Source organism: Gadus macrocephalus, chromosome 21 (genome assembly GCF_031168955.1).
Source record: "Gadus macrocephalus chromosome 21, ASM3116895v1".
Classification (NCBI taxonomy): Eukaryota; Metazoa; Chordata; class Actinopteri; order Gadiformes; family Gadidae; genus Gadus; species Gadus macrocephalus.
Genome location: NC_082402.1, coordinates 1028288 through 1044612, shown reverse-complemented (window position 1 = coordinate 1044612; position 16325 = coordinate 1028288). Strand labels below are relative to the sequence as shown.

The window sequence follows — 16325 nt, the reverse complement described above, 5'->3', positions numbered from 1 at the left end:
TGTAGGCCTACTGCACACTGCCCGTATCTCTAACACCAGATGCTAGCTTTAGCTTTATATTTACACATTAGATTATTGAAAATCATACAATTAGGAATTATACAATTAACCCCACATCATCAAACCTTTGAGGCCCATCAGTGTCAGGCAGCGAAAGGCTTTTCACCTCATGCTGCTTTGCTTTCTCCTTAGAGTATAGGAAACCCAAAACAGCGACCCCATTTATTAATGTGTGGCCAAAAAAAACAGTTCCTTGGTTCAAAACCGGCCGGAAACAGGATTTAGATTCTTCAAATCTAAGCGACAGACGCCACCACCTGTTTCCACTTAATTCACCAAAGACACTATGACGGGCCGACCCTCTCTGGCTATAAAGCAGCAGAACCATTAACCCCCTCGCTGGAGTTATACAACATCACCAAACTCTAGCAGAGGAAAGCGCAGTTTGTCTGAACCCTAAAAGGGGGCCGGGTTCGGAACGCGTTCCGGACGATTGACCAACAGCCCGACACGCAAGACCTGCAGCCGAGGCTCCAGAGAACCGCTGGATTCTGCGGTCTCCAGCACACGGCAGCCCCGACCGGGAACGACAGAAAACTCATCTCGTGTTGGTACGCATGTTTAAATTATGTGACGAACATTTATCTTAATTATGTGGTAGATCTGAACTGCTTACACATGTTTGGACTGAAACGTATTTCCATAAAAATCCCTTCCTCGTGGATCGCCTGCGAAACAGTGCCACGTAGCGACGGAAATAAGTCATTGCATAAACAAGACACATCGTAACAGTACCAGCACCTTTCATGTTATGCTGCTTATTAATAACCTGGCACGATGGAGACACTGAAAACTGCAGTAACCCATGTTATTAAAATAATAGACACGACAAATAGATGTAGCCCTATCACATCAATACATTAAGATAAGACGGCCCCCTAAAATGTGAAACCACAATTTATTAGAATATGAACATGTTTTCACATGTTACAAGTGGGCTGTGGGAGACGAGAGCTCCCGGGTTCGGGTTAACATCTTGTGAGGGCTTCGCGTCTTTTTTTCAACGCACGGCCGAGCGGCCGCGTGGGGAGACTGGAGAGGAAGTCGTGAAAATAGATGGAAAGAGAAAGTCCCCGATGGGCCGTTGCGGTGGTCTTTCCAGCCGAAGACACGGCCTGTGTTTATGTTTAGAGGAGCGCTTCACATTCATCATTCCTATTGGACGGTCGGCTCGGACCCGTTCCATACTACCACACGTACAGAGCTGCTCCGCTGGCTGGGGGCCAAGCGGGGGGCGGGGGGGGGAGGGGGGAGACGGGGGGAAATCGAGAGAAGCATCTTTATAGTTTGGAGTTACCGTTCAGACTATACTTCGATCTTAGTTTTGGAACGTGATGGGCAGTGCCCTTATCCCCGTATGATGCGGGGGGTGGCATTGTGTGGGGTTTGTCTCAATGGGTTGGTTAAAGGCACCCAGTGCAACTTTATGTAAACATTCAATGAAAAATAAACATTCAATTTCTAGACTTTTTTACACGTAGTAAGTTTCAATAACTCCATACCATTACATATCGACATTCAAGGAGCAAAGATGAGACGTCGTTGTGTGGTGAGAACTGATAGAAAATCGTAAACAACAACAATCGCCGGTGGGGAGAAGCCATTTTTCCATTGACTGGAAGCCTGCTTTATTTATTGTAGGTTACAAAAATTAAAGAAAATGGCGGCATTGTTGTTGTTATCGATTTTGTATCAGTTCTCACCACACAACGACGTCTCATCTTTGCTGCTTAAATGTCGGTATGTAATGGTATGGAGTTATTGAAACTTACTACGTGTAAAAAAGACTAGAAATTGAATGTTTATTTTTAAGCCTCGAAAGTTGCACTGGGTGCCTTTAATGTTACTGTGTGATGGTGAGTTATTGTTCCTGACACACGTTAATTAGTTATTGTGAGTGTGTTTTGGTGTGTCGTGTCATATGCGTCAAAAAGTAACTCTCATAGTCGTGCGGTGGAAGGGGCGCGAGAGTTGTATTCTGCTGAACTTGCGCTCCCGTCTCGTAGTGATGGGGATTTCGGCTCTTTTTAGGGAGCCGGATCATTTGGATCAGCTCACCAACAAGAGAAGGCTCGTTCGGCTCCCAAACGGCTCAGCCAAATGTAGCCCGTTTTGAATTATGATTTGGATGTGTACGGCTATATATCACTTAAATTATTCAATACATCCTATTATTATTCAAAAGTAAAAATTACATTTTCTAAAGTCAATAAATTGCTTTAGCTGATTGTTTTCATTGCATATGAGCGCAGCAAGCATTCCCCCCCCCTCGGTGCTTGTTTAATGGTATGATCCTCGTCTATCCCCACTTTATTGGTTGCATGCATGCACGTGACAGTCAGTCACTGCACACACGCATAGCATGCACGGAGCACCCGTAGCTCGGAGATCTTCATATCTTTCTGTCTAGGCAAACTTTATATAAAATAAAATAAACAGCTCTCGGTCGGGAGCCGACTCCCATTGTTCACTTAAAAGAGCCGGCTCTTTGAACCGGCTCGTTCGAGACCGACCCATCACTACCGTCTCGACCTTCCCGTGCTGCCCGCCACAATACTGTAGCGTTGTCAAATCTGGGCCGCATCATTTGGACTACACTGTCTAGTTTTGGAACGTGATGGGCAGTATCAGAACGACCACACTGTGTAGTCTTGGAACGTGATGGCCAGTGTCCTTATGACTATACTGTAGTGTTGTCATATGGGCATTGGGCCGTATGATTTGGACTACACTGTCTAGTGTTGGAACATGATGGGCAGTATCAGAACGAGCTGTCTAGGGATAGCTTCTTATCCATGGGCGGCACCACACAGCTTGGTGTAGCTTTCCTTGGATGATGAAGAGGTTCTCGTACGTGACGTACGGTCATCTATAAACATCTCATCTTCAGCCCCTGGCTACACCCTGTGTATATTCCTTGGCGTAGGGAACTGAGCCCCCCCCCCCCCTCTCCCTTCCATTGCTATTTAACGGATCCACTCCAAAGATCACAAATGCAGTAACCAGAAGGAATGTTCCCAAACAAGAACCGAACCGAGCCAAAGGCCGGACTCACTGTCCGCTCCCCCAACACAGTCCGGACCCCGGCGGACCTATTCTGGGGTTGGCGGACGTTCTCTCCGCGGGTCTGTTGGTGGCCTTCGCTTTCCTGCTGGGTTCTCCTCCAGGACTAAACGCTGCCCGGACAATGTGTTTCCATGGGCGGGTCCAGCTTCCCCGAAGGCCTGTATTGCGTTGTGTCTTTGACGGCGTTCTTCAGCCGCCCCCCCCCGTAGGCCTGCGGTGGCCGTCTGCTCGGACGGTCGGTCGGGTTTTACGAGCCGTTGGGGACAGCAGGGCCACAGTCTCCGGACTGGAGGAGGGATAGGAGTTCACTTCTGTTCAGAAAACAAAGTTCTACAAAAAACGCTGCTTCCGACCATTTCCTTTAAGAGGTCTTCGGGGGTTTGAGGACCGAGCTGCCAGCCCGCCCAGCGAGAAGAGGCTTTGGTCGGACCCGAGGACCGGGAACGCACAGAAGAGTGCATGTATTTAAATACTTGTTCGAACCTTGAAAAGAAAACCATTGAAACCACCGTTCTCTGTCTGTACAATTCTTGGCTCAAAAGCACAAACGGGATATGCACATGTATTTTTGACTCATAGTTTTTATCCACACAATTTACGACTGACATTTTGATATCCTGCTTTAAAGTTAAACGGTTCTATAACTGCATGTAAAAACCTTCAATTGTCCAAATAATTTGTTTTTTAAAGCTTTTTCTGAAGTGCAGCATATGTTTTACGAAAGAAACCACAGCTTTCGATTGTGGTGGTGTTTTCTAGGTACCTAGAGATCTTTACAACACTATAATTTAGATTTGGATCAAAGGAGAATGTTGGTCGATGCGGGATTCAATACTACGGCGGAAGATGCGGGTGTATCGCTGCGATTCGGCCACGAGGTGGCGACACGGCACCTGTGTCGAACAGCCCGCAGGCATGCTAGGTTCTCAAATGAAACATTCCTCCCGAGGTTATGGCCTGTAGGCTACAGGATTGGCTTCCTTAACATAAACAGATGAGAAAGATTCACAATGTTATAGTTTCGTCTGTTTGTTGTTTGAGATCCGTATTATTCGGTTAGCCAGGATAGCTATGTGGTTTGCCACTCTTGTTTTCTATGTATGCCAAAGTCAAAGATATCACGTTGACCAATCAACATCCTATGTCTTCGGCTTTATCTCTAAGAAACGTTAAGTAACGTAGCCTACCTGCTTATTCGTTTCTTTGTTATGTGATTATTTAAACAGATGCTATTGAAGAAACGAAGGAGGACGTCATCTGTAGGCCTACTATGTACCATCATCCCTCATAGAAGCGGTGCTGACCAGGTAGGCTACTGACACGCAGCGCAATGACGGACATTCACCAGTAGGCGGCGCCGTGGAACCACTTTTTATACTGCGCGTCCCGGGTGATGAGACAAAAGAACGTGTGCTGTCGTCGAGACAGTTTACAACCAGGAGTCTCTATTGAGAACCCTCTTCACATGCTTCAGCGTTCTCACCTTGTTATGTAGATCTATGGAAAATAGCTGTACAGGTCGGAAATGCTACGGTTTGTGTTGTAGGCCATGTTGTCATAAAACAGATTTTGTCTCCATGATCCAGATCAATCGCTGGCAGGCGATTGTTTGATTTGCAGATCAATGTCATTTCCACGTAAAAATAGGAATGATGGACGGCCAAAATAAACGTGTCATGTTTATTCTAGGGAGGTAAAATACGACTGAAAACCAATCGGTCTGTATTCACTGTGTCTTATAGGCTGTATCATTGTTTCTGTCTTCAAGATGGGGAGCCACACACTATAATTAGCCTATAGAATAGTCAAATCTAAGCCCATTCATTTTGGCAATTTTAGACGTGTCAAAGTGAACTTCATTGTCAATCAGAGCATGCAACAAGTAATTACACAGAGGACTGAAATTGCGTTTCCCCATACTCCAAATGTGCTAATATTTTTACCATACAACCTATAGCATAATACTGCACAAAGAAAGTAAGTAAAGAAAGTAAACACAACAGACAGACAGTGGGCATATACAATAATGCAGAATATAATGTATTCAGTGTTTTGAGGTTCTGTTGAGTGTGACGGTATGACAACATATTTAACGTAACACGTCGTTAGCGCGAGGAGCGGCAACTGGAGTAGCCGCAGGCCGCATTAGTAAAATATGATTTTAATGAGTTTGCAAATAATAATTCGGTAAAATGCTTTGCGTTCTCCTGCATAACAGCCCTGGAGCTAAGTGTTGGTAGGCTGGGGGTTCGATGATCCAGCGGGCCGAGCCCAGAGTGGGCGGGGCCTCTCTCCTGGACTGACCAATCAGCGGCTCTCCCCATGCCGGGTCTCCCTCGCTCTGACGAGAATATTAAAAGGATGGAAGGCAATTTAAGCGATTAACACGAAGGCTTTGTCTGTTGGTTTATAAAGAGGTTAAATGAACGACAAATACACTTTCCTCCCCTACCGTTTTCTCTATTATTATTTCAGGAAGTGTTTGTCTATACTGCAGTTATTTAAATAGTTTAAACTTTCATTCACTTTCTTTTGGCCTGCAGGCTGTTTATCGAGCAGCTCCTTCTGAAGGATTTGACTTCTCTTTTTTAGAAGAATATGTTTTGGCTCAATTCGTTCATAAAGAAAATAACTAGCATAACAGCCTAATTCTCATTTGTTTATTTCGTGAAGGCCTTAAGGAAACAAGTAGGTTAGTTCAGATTGGCGAATAGCAATAACGATCTTTATAAAAATGTGGTCCTTGGTCTTTATAATTCTGCTGTTAATTTGTAGAATACTGACCATATTGTTAAAAGGCTATATACCCCGACACCTGCAGGTCCCCATTGAGGAGAGGAAACAGCCGAGTCCGGCAATAAATACAAACCGAGGACAGCGCTGCGCTGTTTGCTGTAAACGGGAGATGATGCGCCTTTACGCCGCGGGGCACGGAGTTAAACCATCTTCCGCCACGCCTCGTTCTCCTCCCATTGCCATGGAAACCGGAGAGGGACGTGCGGAGGTTAATGAACATAAAGCGCCGCTCCTCTTTGTTCCTTGAACACACTTGGAGCTGGAAGGTGGAAGAGCCCATATCCGCTACACTACTTACATGTTACTGTATCCGGTCACCAAATGCTTTATTATGCGAATCTTTTGCCTGTGAATTCTCATTTAATGACAGATGTCTCGAATAATCAGCCCGCGGCCCAGATATTTCTATAAGTGGAAGAGAAGGTCCGCCTGGTCAGACCTGGACCAGACTGCAGACCCCCGGTTCACACTTGTGTGTTGTTGTGGGTTTTGTCAGCGTCACGTCGATCGGTGTCATCACGTCGTCACGTCAGTGTCGAGCGGCCCTCGGGCCCCGTCGCTGAGCCGGTCCATTCTGACGGGATTAGCCGCAGACGGGGGCTCCTGTCCCGGCGGCTTTAGCGGATAAATGAGGGGTTTGCGGTGTTAGTGGGGGGGTCTTAAAGCCTGGCCACCCAGGTTCAGCGTGCACGCATACGCACATACAAGCGCGTGCGGACACACACACACACACACACACACACACACACACACACACACACACACACACACACACACACACACACACACACACACACACACACACACACACACACACACACACACGGGGGGGGGGGGGGGGACATCAAAGCCGGGAGAAGTTGGAGGATTTCAAAGCCAGACACGTGATCTGTTTTCTCTGTAAATTCCGGTAAATCTCCCGTTATATCCGGGCCTTCGTGTCTTCAGGGTGAGGGTTTAATAGCGGACCTATAGGAGGGCATGCGGCCCACCAGCCGCTGCCTTGGCGGGAGACGGACTTTGTTTAGTGATCGGCATGAGGATGGAGATAGTGGAAATATGAAGCGGCTCCGAGTCACGTGCTACGAGTAGGCCTACAGCCTTCATCTTTACAATTCTCCAATTCTAAATATTAAATGTTCATCAACTCCTACGAATTTATTAATCTTACGAATCCTCAGAATTAAATATATATAGGCCTATTATATATTTCAGATAATGTAATTATATGCCTGTTCTACACGGCTGAGTTTTTAATATTAGCCTGGCTATAGGCCTATAGCATATTAAATATTTGATTTTTGAGATAACACTTTTCTTCCGCAATTAAAACTGTGCCCTTTATTCGGAAAACATGTGAATGATAACTTAATGAATGATAACTTAATGGCTTTTATTTAGGCTTAATCCTATGGGGTTTACATATTTCTTCCCACCAAAGGTGTTCTTCATCGGCTGTTAGGCCTATATAAAACCTGATCTTGATAATTTAAATCAGTGTTTGCAGGAGGGGGCGAGTTTAACCGTTCCCTTATCAGCCGGAAGTCCTCCGTCATGTTTCCGTCTCGATAAGCGACTGTCGATTATTAACCCGCTTTGTTCGGCCTGCGTTGAAATGTGCTGAAATAGGCCTACACATTATTATTGTTCAATTAATTGTATTTATTTTTTTCTCTTTGTCATGTTATTCGTTTGTCAATATTTTTACAGATAGGCTGACGTATTTATGAAAAAAATAGTTTAGAAATCGGACAACGAATCAAATTGTCTGTTGGCGGCTCAACCCTGTAACCATGACGCCATGTCAATGATACGCATGACAACGATGCTCTGCATGACAACCAACTCATTGTACAGAGATTAAATACGTACCGCATTTCGGAAGTTTTTTGTTTTTTTTCTTCTAGGACCCAAATCTAGTCCCGATCGGAGGCAATATTTACTCTGACCCCGCAGGCAGTTTGGGAAGCGTCGTGGTCGTCGAGTTGGCAGTAACCATGACAACCATTAGGCTATACTAGGTTATTACCTTTATACTGTAGTCTAGTGTAGCTCTGTTTGGCTGCCTGCTCCCCGCAGAGAAGGAACTACAAGCTGTAGGGCTACCATCACCTTATATCTGTTATCAAACATCTGGATGGACCCCCCCCCCCCCCCATGTGAAGTCCCTGGAGGCCAGATGTGGAGGGGGCCTGTGATGGCAGATCAACATCACACCTGGTGTTAAAGTAGGGCCCTTTCAAAAGTAATTTACCCGTTACAACATCTGATCGTTCACAACCCCTCTCCCCTTTGTCTCTGAAGTCTCATCTCCTCCTCTCCCCTCCTCACCCCCTCCTCACCCCCTCCTCTCCCCTCCTCCTCCCCTCCTCCTCCCCTCCTCTCCCCTCCTCTCCCCTCCTCCTCCCCTCCTCCTCCCCTCCTCCTCCCCTCCTCCTCCCCTCCTCTCCCCTCCTCACCCCCTCCTCTCCCCTCCTCCTCCCCTCCTCACCCCCTCCTCACCCCCTCCTCTCCCCTCCTCACCCCCTCCTCCTCACCTCCTCCTCCACTCCTCACCCCCTCCTCCTCCCCTCCTCCTCCCCTCCTCACCCCCTGGTCTGTTTGTTGGCTCTGAGCTGTCAGAAGAGCTGGGGGTCTCAGCACCCAGCCGGAGGCCCGCCCCCCATGGTGATCTAGTGGTCCCAGGCGGTCTGGGCCTACGGTCCCCCTCCTGGTCAGGTCTGGTCCAGGCTGTCTGGGTCTGATGCCCCCCTGGTCTGGGCCTACGGCCCCCCTCCTGGTCAGGTCTGGTCCAGGCTGTCTGGGTCTGATGCCCCCCTGGTCTGGGCCTACGGTCCCCCTCCTGGTCAGGTCTGGTCCAGGCTGTCTGGGTCTGAGGCTCGCCTACTGCTGGGTCCTGGTACTTTCGGTCCAGGTCTGAGGCAGAGCAGGATCCCAAACAGATACTTGAGGCCCACCAACTTAAAGCTGCTGCAGGGCAAGAACCATGTCCCACATCACGACCAGCATGGTTTAAATACTGCGTGACTTTCACAATGTTTCACACACTGCAAACTCTCCAATGGATACAGGATCCTAAAACTCAGGCAGGCAATTGCATCATTGATTATTAAAGCTGCATGGTGTAACTTTTCTACTCGCTCGAAAATGTCGGACAGCCCCTACCTGTACTATCGACACTCCAAAAACCTTCCCACTCATCCCAAGCCCCTCCCACTCATCCCAAGCCCCTCCTACTCACCCCAAGCCCCTCCCACTCAGCATAAGCCCCTCCCACTCACCATAAGCCCCTCCCACTCAGGCCCCCCAGCTAGCCGAGCTACGCTTTCCGCGGCACACAGCGTGGACAGAAGTGTTATTGAGGGTTATGAATTCTGAAAGTCTCCCGCACGCTAACTGGGCGGGGCTCCATCACAGGCTAAGACTTTAATCAGTAGTAAAGCAAGTCCTACATGGGGCCAAGTGTATTAATGACCTGTGTCAGGGTTAAGCATCCCTGAACTCCACCTTCATGGCGGGGTCCTGGGAGCCGCTGGTCTCGGGGCTGGGGCGTCTCCCAGCGGAAAGGTTCTGAGTTCGATCCCCTCGTTGTGCAGCCCACCTCCAGGCCCGCTGGAGCAACATGGCCGCTCCCTCATCGCCTTCATCAGAGAACGAACGCGGGGGAAAATAATGTCAACGACCTGAGATTCAACACAAGCCGTAGCATGAAGGAAAAACGACCGTAGACTTCATCTGTCCACCCGTTCCTTCAGCTATTCGCTCCACGTTGATTTCAGAAGGGTATTAATTCAGAAAAAAATATTTTGGGAAAGGATTGTGCATAGTAATGAATCCTCCCCTCGCTCCATACCTCCGCCTCCATCGGATTAATATTCATAGCGTGGCAGCGCCGGGTTTGATGTTTATTCCCCGCTAGCGCGGCGGCGGCGGCGGCAGCTGGGCGGGGCGGCTGCGTTTGCTTAAGGAAGCAATCGGCGCTTTATGAATAATGATGGCTGCTCAGGCCGGGCCGAGGTGGGGGGGGGGGGGGGGGGGGGGGGCGGGCCGCGGTACAGCTTTACAGGGAAGCTTAGCTGTCAGATATCTGTTTGAACAAGAGACCTTTACCATCATTGATCTATTTGGGGGGGAGGGAGAAGGGGGGGGCGGAGGGGGCGATTCCGTGCACGCACATGCATACTGTGCCTGTCATCAGCGAGGGGGATGTTTGCCATCTTTACATGCACAGTAACGCGCGCGGTGCTGCGGAAAAACCAAAAACAAACCCGGGGCCATGTGATCGCACGCTGGGTCGATGGGAGGCGGCCACATCGGTATTAGCAACGCGACTCCACCAGCATACGCACTCCAGAGCTACACCAGTTAGCCTGGCACTACGGGTACATGCTAGTTAGCATAGCATGATCACTAGTATATGTATGTATATTATAGTTAGCCTAGCACTCACTCTACAGAGGTAAACCAATTAGCCTGGCACTACGGATACATGCTAGTTAGCATAGCATAATCACTAATATATTTATATTATAGTTAGCTTGGCACTCACTCTACAGAGGTAAATCAGTTAGCATGGCACTATGGTAGATGCTAGTTAGCATAGCATAATCACTAGTATATGTATGTATATTAGGGGTCATCCCATAGGATCCGGGGAACATAGACACGCTCCTGTATATTATAGTTAGCCTAGCACTCACTATACAGAGCTAAACAAATAAGCCTGGCACTATGGGTACATGCTAGTTAGCATAGCATAATCACTATTTTATATGTATAATAGTTAGTTAGTTTAGCACTCTGCAGCTATAAACGAGTTAGCCTAACACAGGTTCACTATAGTTAGTCTATCCTAATCCCTACAGATGTAATTTGTTAGCCTAGCATAATCACTATATGATGGTGCTAGTTAGCATAACTTAATCACTAGATTTCCCTTGCATAATCAGTATCGCACAAGCTAGTTAGCCTATCTTAATCACTCAGTAGATATAAAGTAGTTGGCCTAGAATAAATGGATTTATTGTTTATTTCGAAAGCGACTTCAACCTCTAAGTGGATTCAACCATAAAAACACAACCCAGACATTCAGAATCATGCGGGAATTATACAATTAATCAAATAGGCATTCCCTCTCTCTCTCCGTCTCTGACTCTGTGTCTTTGATAATACTAATCTAGCCTAGCATAATCCTCTCGTTGATAGAAACTATTGAATATTCAGGATTTATGTCCTTTACGTTATGTTGGATAACGGATAATGATTTAATTTGTCAAATGAGCATACGAAATACTATCTGTTATAGAATGCTTCCAGACCACTATCCAACACAATAAGGATGCCCACACACTTCAACCCTGTTGAATCACAGAAGCTCTTCCTGCGCTTTGGTGGCTGCAGCCTGTGATGCCGTCGCAGGGGGCCGCCCCAGCTGGGGGTCGGCTTAGCTCAGGGGGTAGAGCAGTTGTCTTGTAACCGAAAGGTTACTAGTTCGATCCCCGGCTCCTCCTAGCTGAGTGTTGACGTGTCCCTGAGCAAGACACTTAACCCTAACTGCTCCTGACGAGATGGCTGTCGCCTTGCATGGTTGACTCTGCCGTCGGTGTGTCAATGTGTGTATTAACGGATGTAAGTCGCTTTGGATAGAAGCGTCTGCTCAATGCCCTGATTGTAAATTATAAATGCCCCGTGCGTTGTGGTCGGCTCTGGACTACCCTTGCGCCATCACGAGTGTTCGCTTCCCTGCCGGTTCTCTGGATGTCTGAGGGGTCGGGCGTCCTTCAGGGGTCCCCTCCCTCGCTCCCACTAAACAAACCTCCTCGTGCCCCCCCCCCCCCGTCAGCTCTTGTTTGCGTTGGGCTTTGTCAGGCCCTGATTGGCTGGCAGGACAAAGGGGTTGTCAGCCAGCATGCACATCAGGGGTGTGTTCCAACACAATCTCCCACTTCCTGCTGCTCGTTCACTATACCCTCGAGGAGATGAGAAATATCAGTTAGTCGTCGAGGAGGAGGAAACTTTATTTTAAATATAGTTCAGCTGTGGGCCAATCAGAACCTTCAGACCTGATCTTGGCCAATCACAGCCTTCAGATCTGATCTGGACCAATCACAACCTTCAGACCTGATCTGGACCAATCACAGCCTTCAGACCTGATCTGGACCAATCACAGCCTTCAGATCTGATCTGGACCAATCACAACCTTCAGACCTGATCTGGGCCAATCAAAGCCTTCCGATCTTGGCCAATCACAGCCTTCAGACCTGATCTGGACCAATCACAGCCTTCAGACCAGATCTGTAACAATCACAGCCTTCAGAGCAGATCTTGACCAATAACAGCCTACAGACCTGATCTGGACCAATCACAGCCTTCAGACCTGATCTGGGCAATCAAAGCCTTCAGACCTGATCTGGACCAATCACAGCCTTCAGACGTGATCTGGGCCAATCAAAGCCTTCAGACCTGATCTGGACCAATCACAGCCTTCAGACGTGATCTGGACCAATCACAGCGTTCAGACCTGCTCTGGACCAATCACAGCCTCCAGACTTTCCTCATGGTAGTCTCATGCCGTCCCAGAGCACGGCCTGTGTAGGAGCCAATGAGGCAGCCTGAGTCTGAGGCTGCTTGGACGCCCGCTCTAATCTGCTCGTCAATACGTCGTGTTTGGACCGTGGGGTCAATATCTGGAGAACTGTAGCCAGGGGAAGCAGAATCCACTATTGGAATGCACCCCAGGGCTCTGGTCTCTCAACACGGCGGGGAAAGTTTCTGAGAGAGGTCACGTTGAGTTAGGGTTAGGGTCAAGGTGAGGTCACGCCGACAAGGTCATCCAGCCTTTGAATTTGACCCAAAGGGTTTCTGAGTCTCTCTCTCTCTCTCTCTCTCTCTCTCTCTCTCATCTCTCTCTCTCTCTCTCTCTCTCTCTCTCTCTCTCTCTCTCTCTCTCTCTCTCTCTCTCTCTCTCTCTCTCTCTCTCTCTCTCATGGACACACAGTCTGTTAGCCTTAATAATTGTCCTCACCCAATGCAGTTTTAAGGAAATTCAATAATAGAAAATTCGGATTTCAAGAAGTTCCTGGAGGTCAAATAAAGTCCTAGAACATGATTTAGTACTCCCATGACAAAAGCTTTAAGACTGTTTGTACAGAACTGCTGGGAACTGAACTCCACCCCCCCACCCCCCCCCCCCCCAAACAGGCGGGTTCTGTGTGAGGGCTGACCCCCCCCCCCCTCCTCACACGGGGTGTCCGCTGCTGTCTTCCAGGCCCTCCATCTTGGCAGCGGTGGTGTTTTATAGCCGCTCCCGGGGCCCACATGGGTCTGCTGCTAGTTCAGACCCAGGGCCGAGGAAACCGGAACCGGTTTGGACTGGACCGGAACACTGGACCGGAGTAGAGTGGAACTGGATTAGAATGGACTGGACCGGAACACTGGACCGGAGTAGAGTGGAACTGGATTAGAATGGACTGGACCGGAACACTGGACCGGAGTAGAGTGGAACTGGATTAGAATGGACTGGACCGGAACACTGGACCGGAGTAGAGTGGAACTGGATTAGAATGGACTGGACCGGAACGCTGGACCGGAGTAGAGTGGAACTGGATTAGAATGGACTGGACCGGAACGCTGGACCGGAGTAGAGTGGAACTGGATTAGAATGGACTGGACCGGAGTAGAGTGGAACTGGATTAGAATGGACTGGGACCGGAACGCTGGACCGGAGTAGAGTGGAACTGGATTAGAATGGACTGGACCGGAACACTGGACCGGAGTAGAGTGGAACTGGATTAGAATGGACTGGACCGGAGTAGAGTGGAACTGGATTAGAATGGACTGGGACCGGAACGCTGGACCGGAGTAGAGTGGAACTGGATTAGAATGGACTGGACCGGAGTAGAGTGGAACTGGATTAGAATGGACTGGACCGGAACGCTGGACCAGAGTAGAGCGGTGCTTCTGTAGTGTTCAATTCTTTCTGGCCAGTCGGGCTATTTGTCAAATCAGCAGCTCATATACACACACGCGCACACTGCTAGCTGCTATTGTAAGCCTCCCATTATACTAGCTCGGCCTCCCAGCAAGGAGACCCAACACACACACACACACACAGTCTGTTCTGTTTACCTGGGAGACAGGTGATGTCTGGCAGCTGGCTCAGAGTGCACATAGTCCTACGTGCACAGACCCACAGTTTGCACGGCGCGACGGTGTGCACGGTGGAGTGGTGTGCGCACGGACCGACGGTGTGCACGGTGGGTTGTGTGATGCTACAGCCACACGTCTCTTCTCTGCTGCACTGGTTCTCTCCAGAACACAACTCTGGGTTGTCGTTCATCTCTTCAAGTTTTGTATCATTACTATCAATTAATGACCTATCTGTTAAACAGCACGTTTAACCGTTGATCCAGCCTATCATATAGTGTTCCATTGCACAACTGTCAGTCTTATGATCATAGCAAAATCTATAAAATCACCAGAACAAATATATTAAAGGCAATTTATAGACAATCTTTTTCATCCCAAGTAGTCCTACCCCCCTTGTCCCCTACCAGAGGACCCCCCCCCCCCACTGGGGCGCCATCACTAGGGGCCCCAGTGGGGGGGGGGCCGCCGGGGCCCTCGGAGTCAAATGACCCCACTTGAGTTAAACACATTGGTCTTGTCTTCAGAGCCGAGAGAGAGAGAGAGAGAGAGAGAGAGAGAGAGAGAGAGAGAGAGAGAGAGAGAGAGAGAGAGAGAGAGAGAGAGAGAGAGAGAGAGAGAGAGAGAGAGAGAGAGAGAGAGAGAGAGAGAGAGAGAGAGAGAGAGAGAGAGAGAGAGAGAGAGAGAGAGAGAGAGAGAGAGAGAGAGGTAAACAGTGTAGCTGTGACTGGGTGTGGCCTGGCGGTCCGTGTTTGCTGTAGTCCCTGGCAGCCCCGCTAACTCCCCAGCACCTGTGTTTGCTCACCGGCTTCCCCTCCTCCTCCGCCACGCGTCACGTGCCGACCAGAAAACCCGGCGGCAGCGAATAGAAAGGAGGAGGGCTCTAATACAGTCAATGATTAATGGGTCACGTCGACCCGTCCTTTGTTCCCCTCAGACCCAAGGACAAGTCCTCTGGTCCTAGGAGGCTGGTCCTCTGGTCCTAGGAGGCTGGTCCCCTGGTCCTAGGAGGCTGGTCCTCTGGTCCTAGGAGGCTGGTCCGGGTCCTGCTCCGGGTCCTCCCTGGTCCTGGTCCTGGTCCTGGTCCTCTGGTACTACTGCATCCCAACGTTCATGTGGCAGAACGACACAAACCTCCTCATCCTCACTCTGATCCGCTCCCGTACAATATCTATTATATTAAATATAATGGATATCGTAGAGATTATATAATGAACAATGTACATCTGTATAGTCGCGCTGACCAAGAATCAAACCAAAGGAAACCGCTTTAAGTAACTAAATAATAAAAACAATCTTCATGGAATTTGCCGAGTTGGAATTAGTTGGAATGCTTGAGCTTTGAAATGATCCAGCGCCTAGCCTGGCCTGGCCTAGCCTAGCCTAGCCTAGCCTGGCCTAGCCTAGCCTAGCCTAGCCTAGCCTAGCCTGGACACAGTTAAAGTCTTACATTAGCTGAAAAACAATATCTATTCAGAATATATCTGCCTAATAAAAAAGCAGAGCTAATTGTATTGGATAAACATGGTTACAATTGTATTTTATTTAATAGGTATATATTTATAGTATAATTCATCTAGGGCTAAAGACATTTTAGTGAGCATGTTGTAATTTCCAGCTCCATAAACCGGACTCGACTCTGGGTTGGATGATGACATTATAACGACTGGACTCCCCTCTGTCGTTTAAATCTTTTGATTTGTTTCCATCTCATCCTTCCATCCTCCAACCAATCAGCGAGCCCGCAATATAAATCTATTGTGATTCTGCTTCGTGGTTCGTTACCCCGTTGAGGGCAGTATATATATCTACATAAGCTTATATAAGGACTCAATAGGCATCTATATGTTCAATATTTATTTTCATATTCAGTAAATAATTAACCTCAACATCAATAAATGAAGGTGAAAAGAGGATACATATACGGTCGGTCAAATCTTGAAAAAAAACATTCCTATTGATTTTAACACATTTCACAGCAGCTTTAAAACTGACTTAAATCAACCATCCTCTGTCCTTTGAGCGGATTGGTGGGCCATCTGTGAGGTCACCGGGTCACATGGTGAGCAGGAGCCCTGCTCTCTGACGGTTCCGTCACACAGCCCGTACTGATGGCCGCGCGACGCGGCGTGTTGACACAACCAGAGAACCCCCTTCCTCCTCTAATGTCATCTGTACCTCGGAGGCAGCTCGCCCTCTCACCTCGGCCGCTGGGCCAAAGGTCCTCCTTACTATTCTTTGCATTTTAAACGTTGGTG

The 16325-nt window shown here is 48.4% G+C and overlaps 1 protein-coding gene across 2 annotated transcripts in view; it reads left to right on the top strand.

Annotated features, from left to right (window-relative positions):
* The first annotated feature begins 372 nt into the window (after positions 1-372).
* LOC132449903 (protein CEBPZOS-like) overlaps positions 373-16325 on the top strand; it is a 30747-nt gene continuing 14794 nt past the window's right edge. The window contains exons 1-2 of one of the 2 annotated variants that reach the window (XM_060041786.1): positions 373-611; positions 4353-4433. In XM_060041786.1, coding sequence (XP_059897769.1) covers positions 4353-4433 — 81 coding nt within the window. In that variant the 5' untranslated portion in view covers positions 373-611. The remainder of the gene's footprint in view (positions 612-4352; positions 4434-16325) is intronic. The other variant, XM_060041785.1, reaches the window with a different exon arrangement.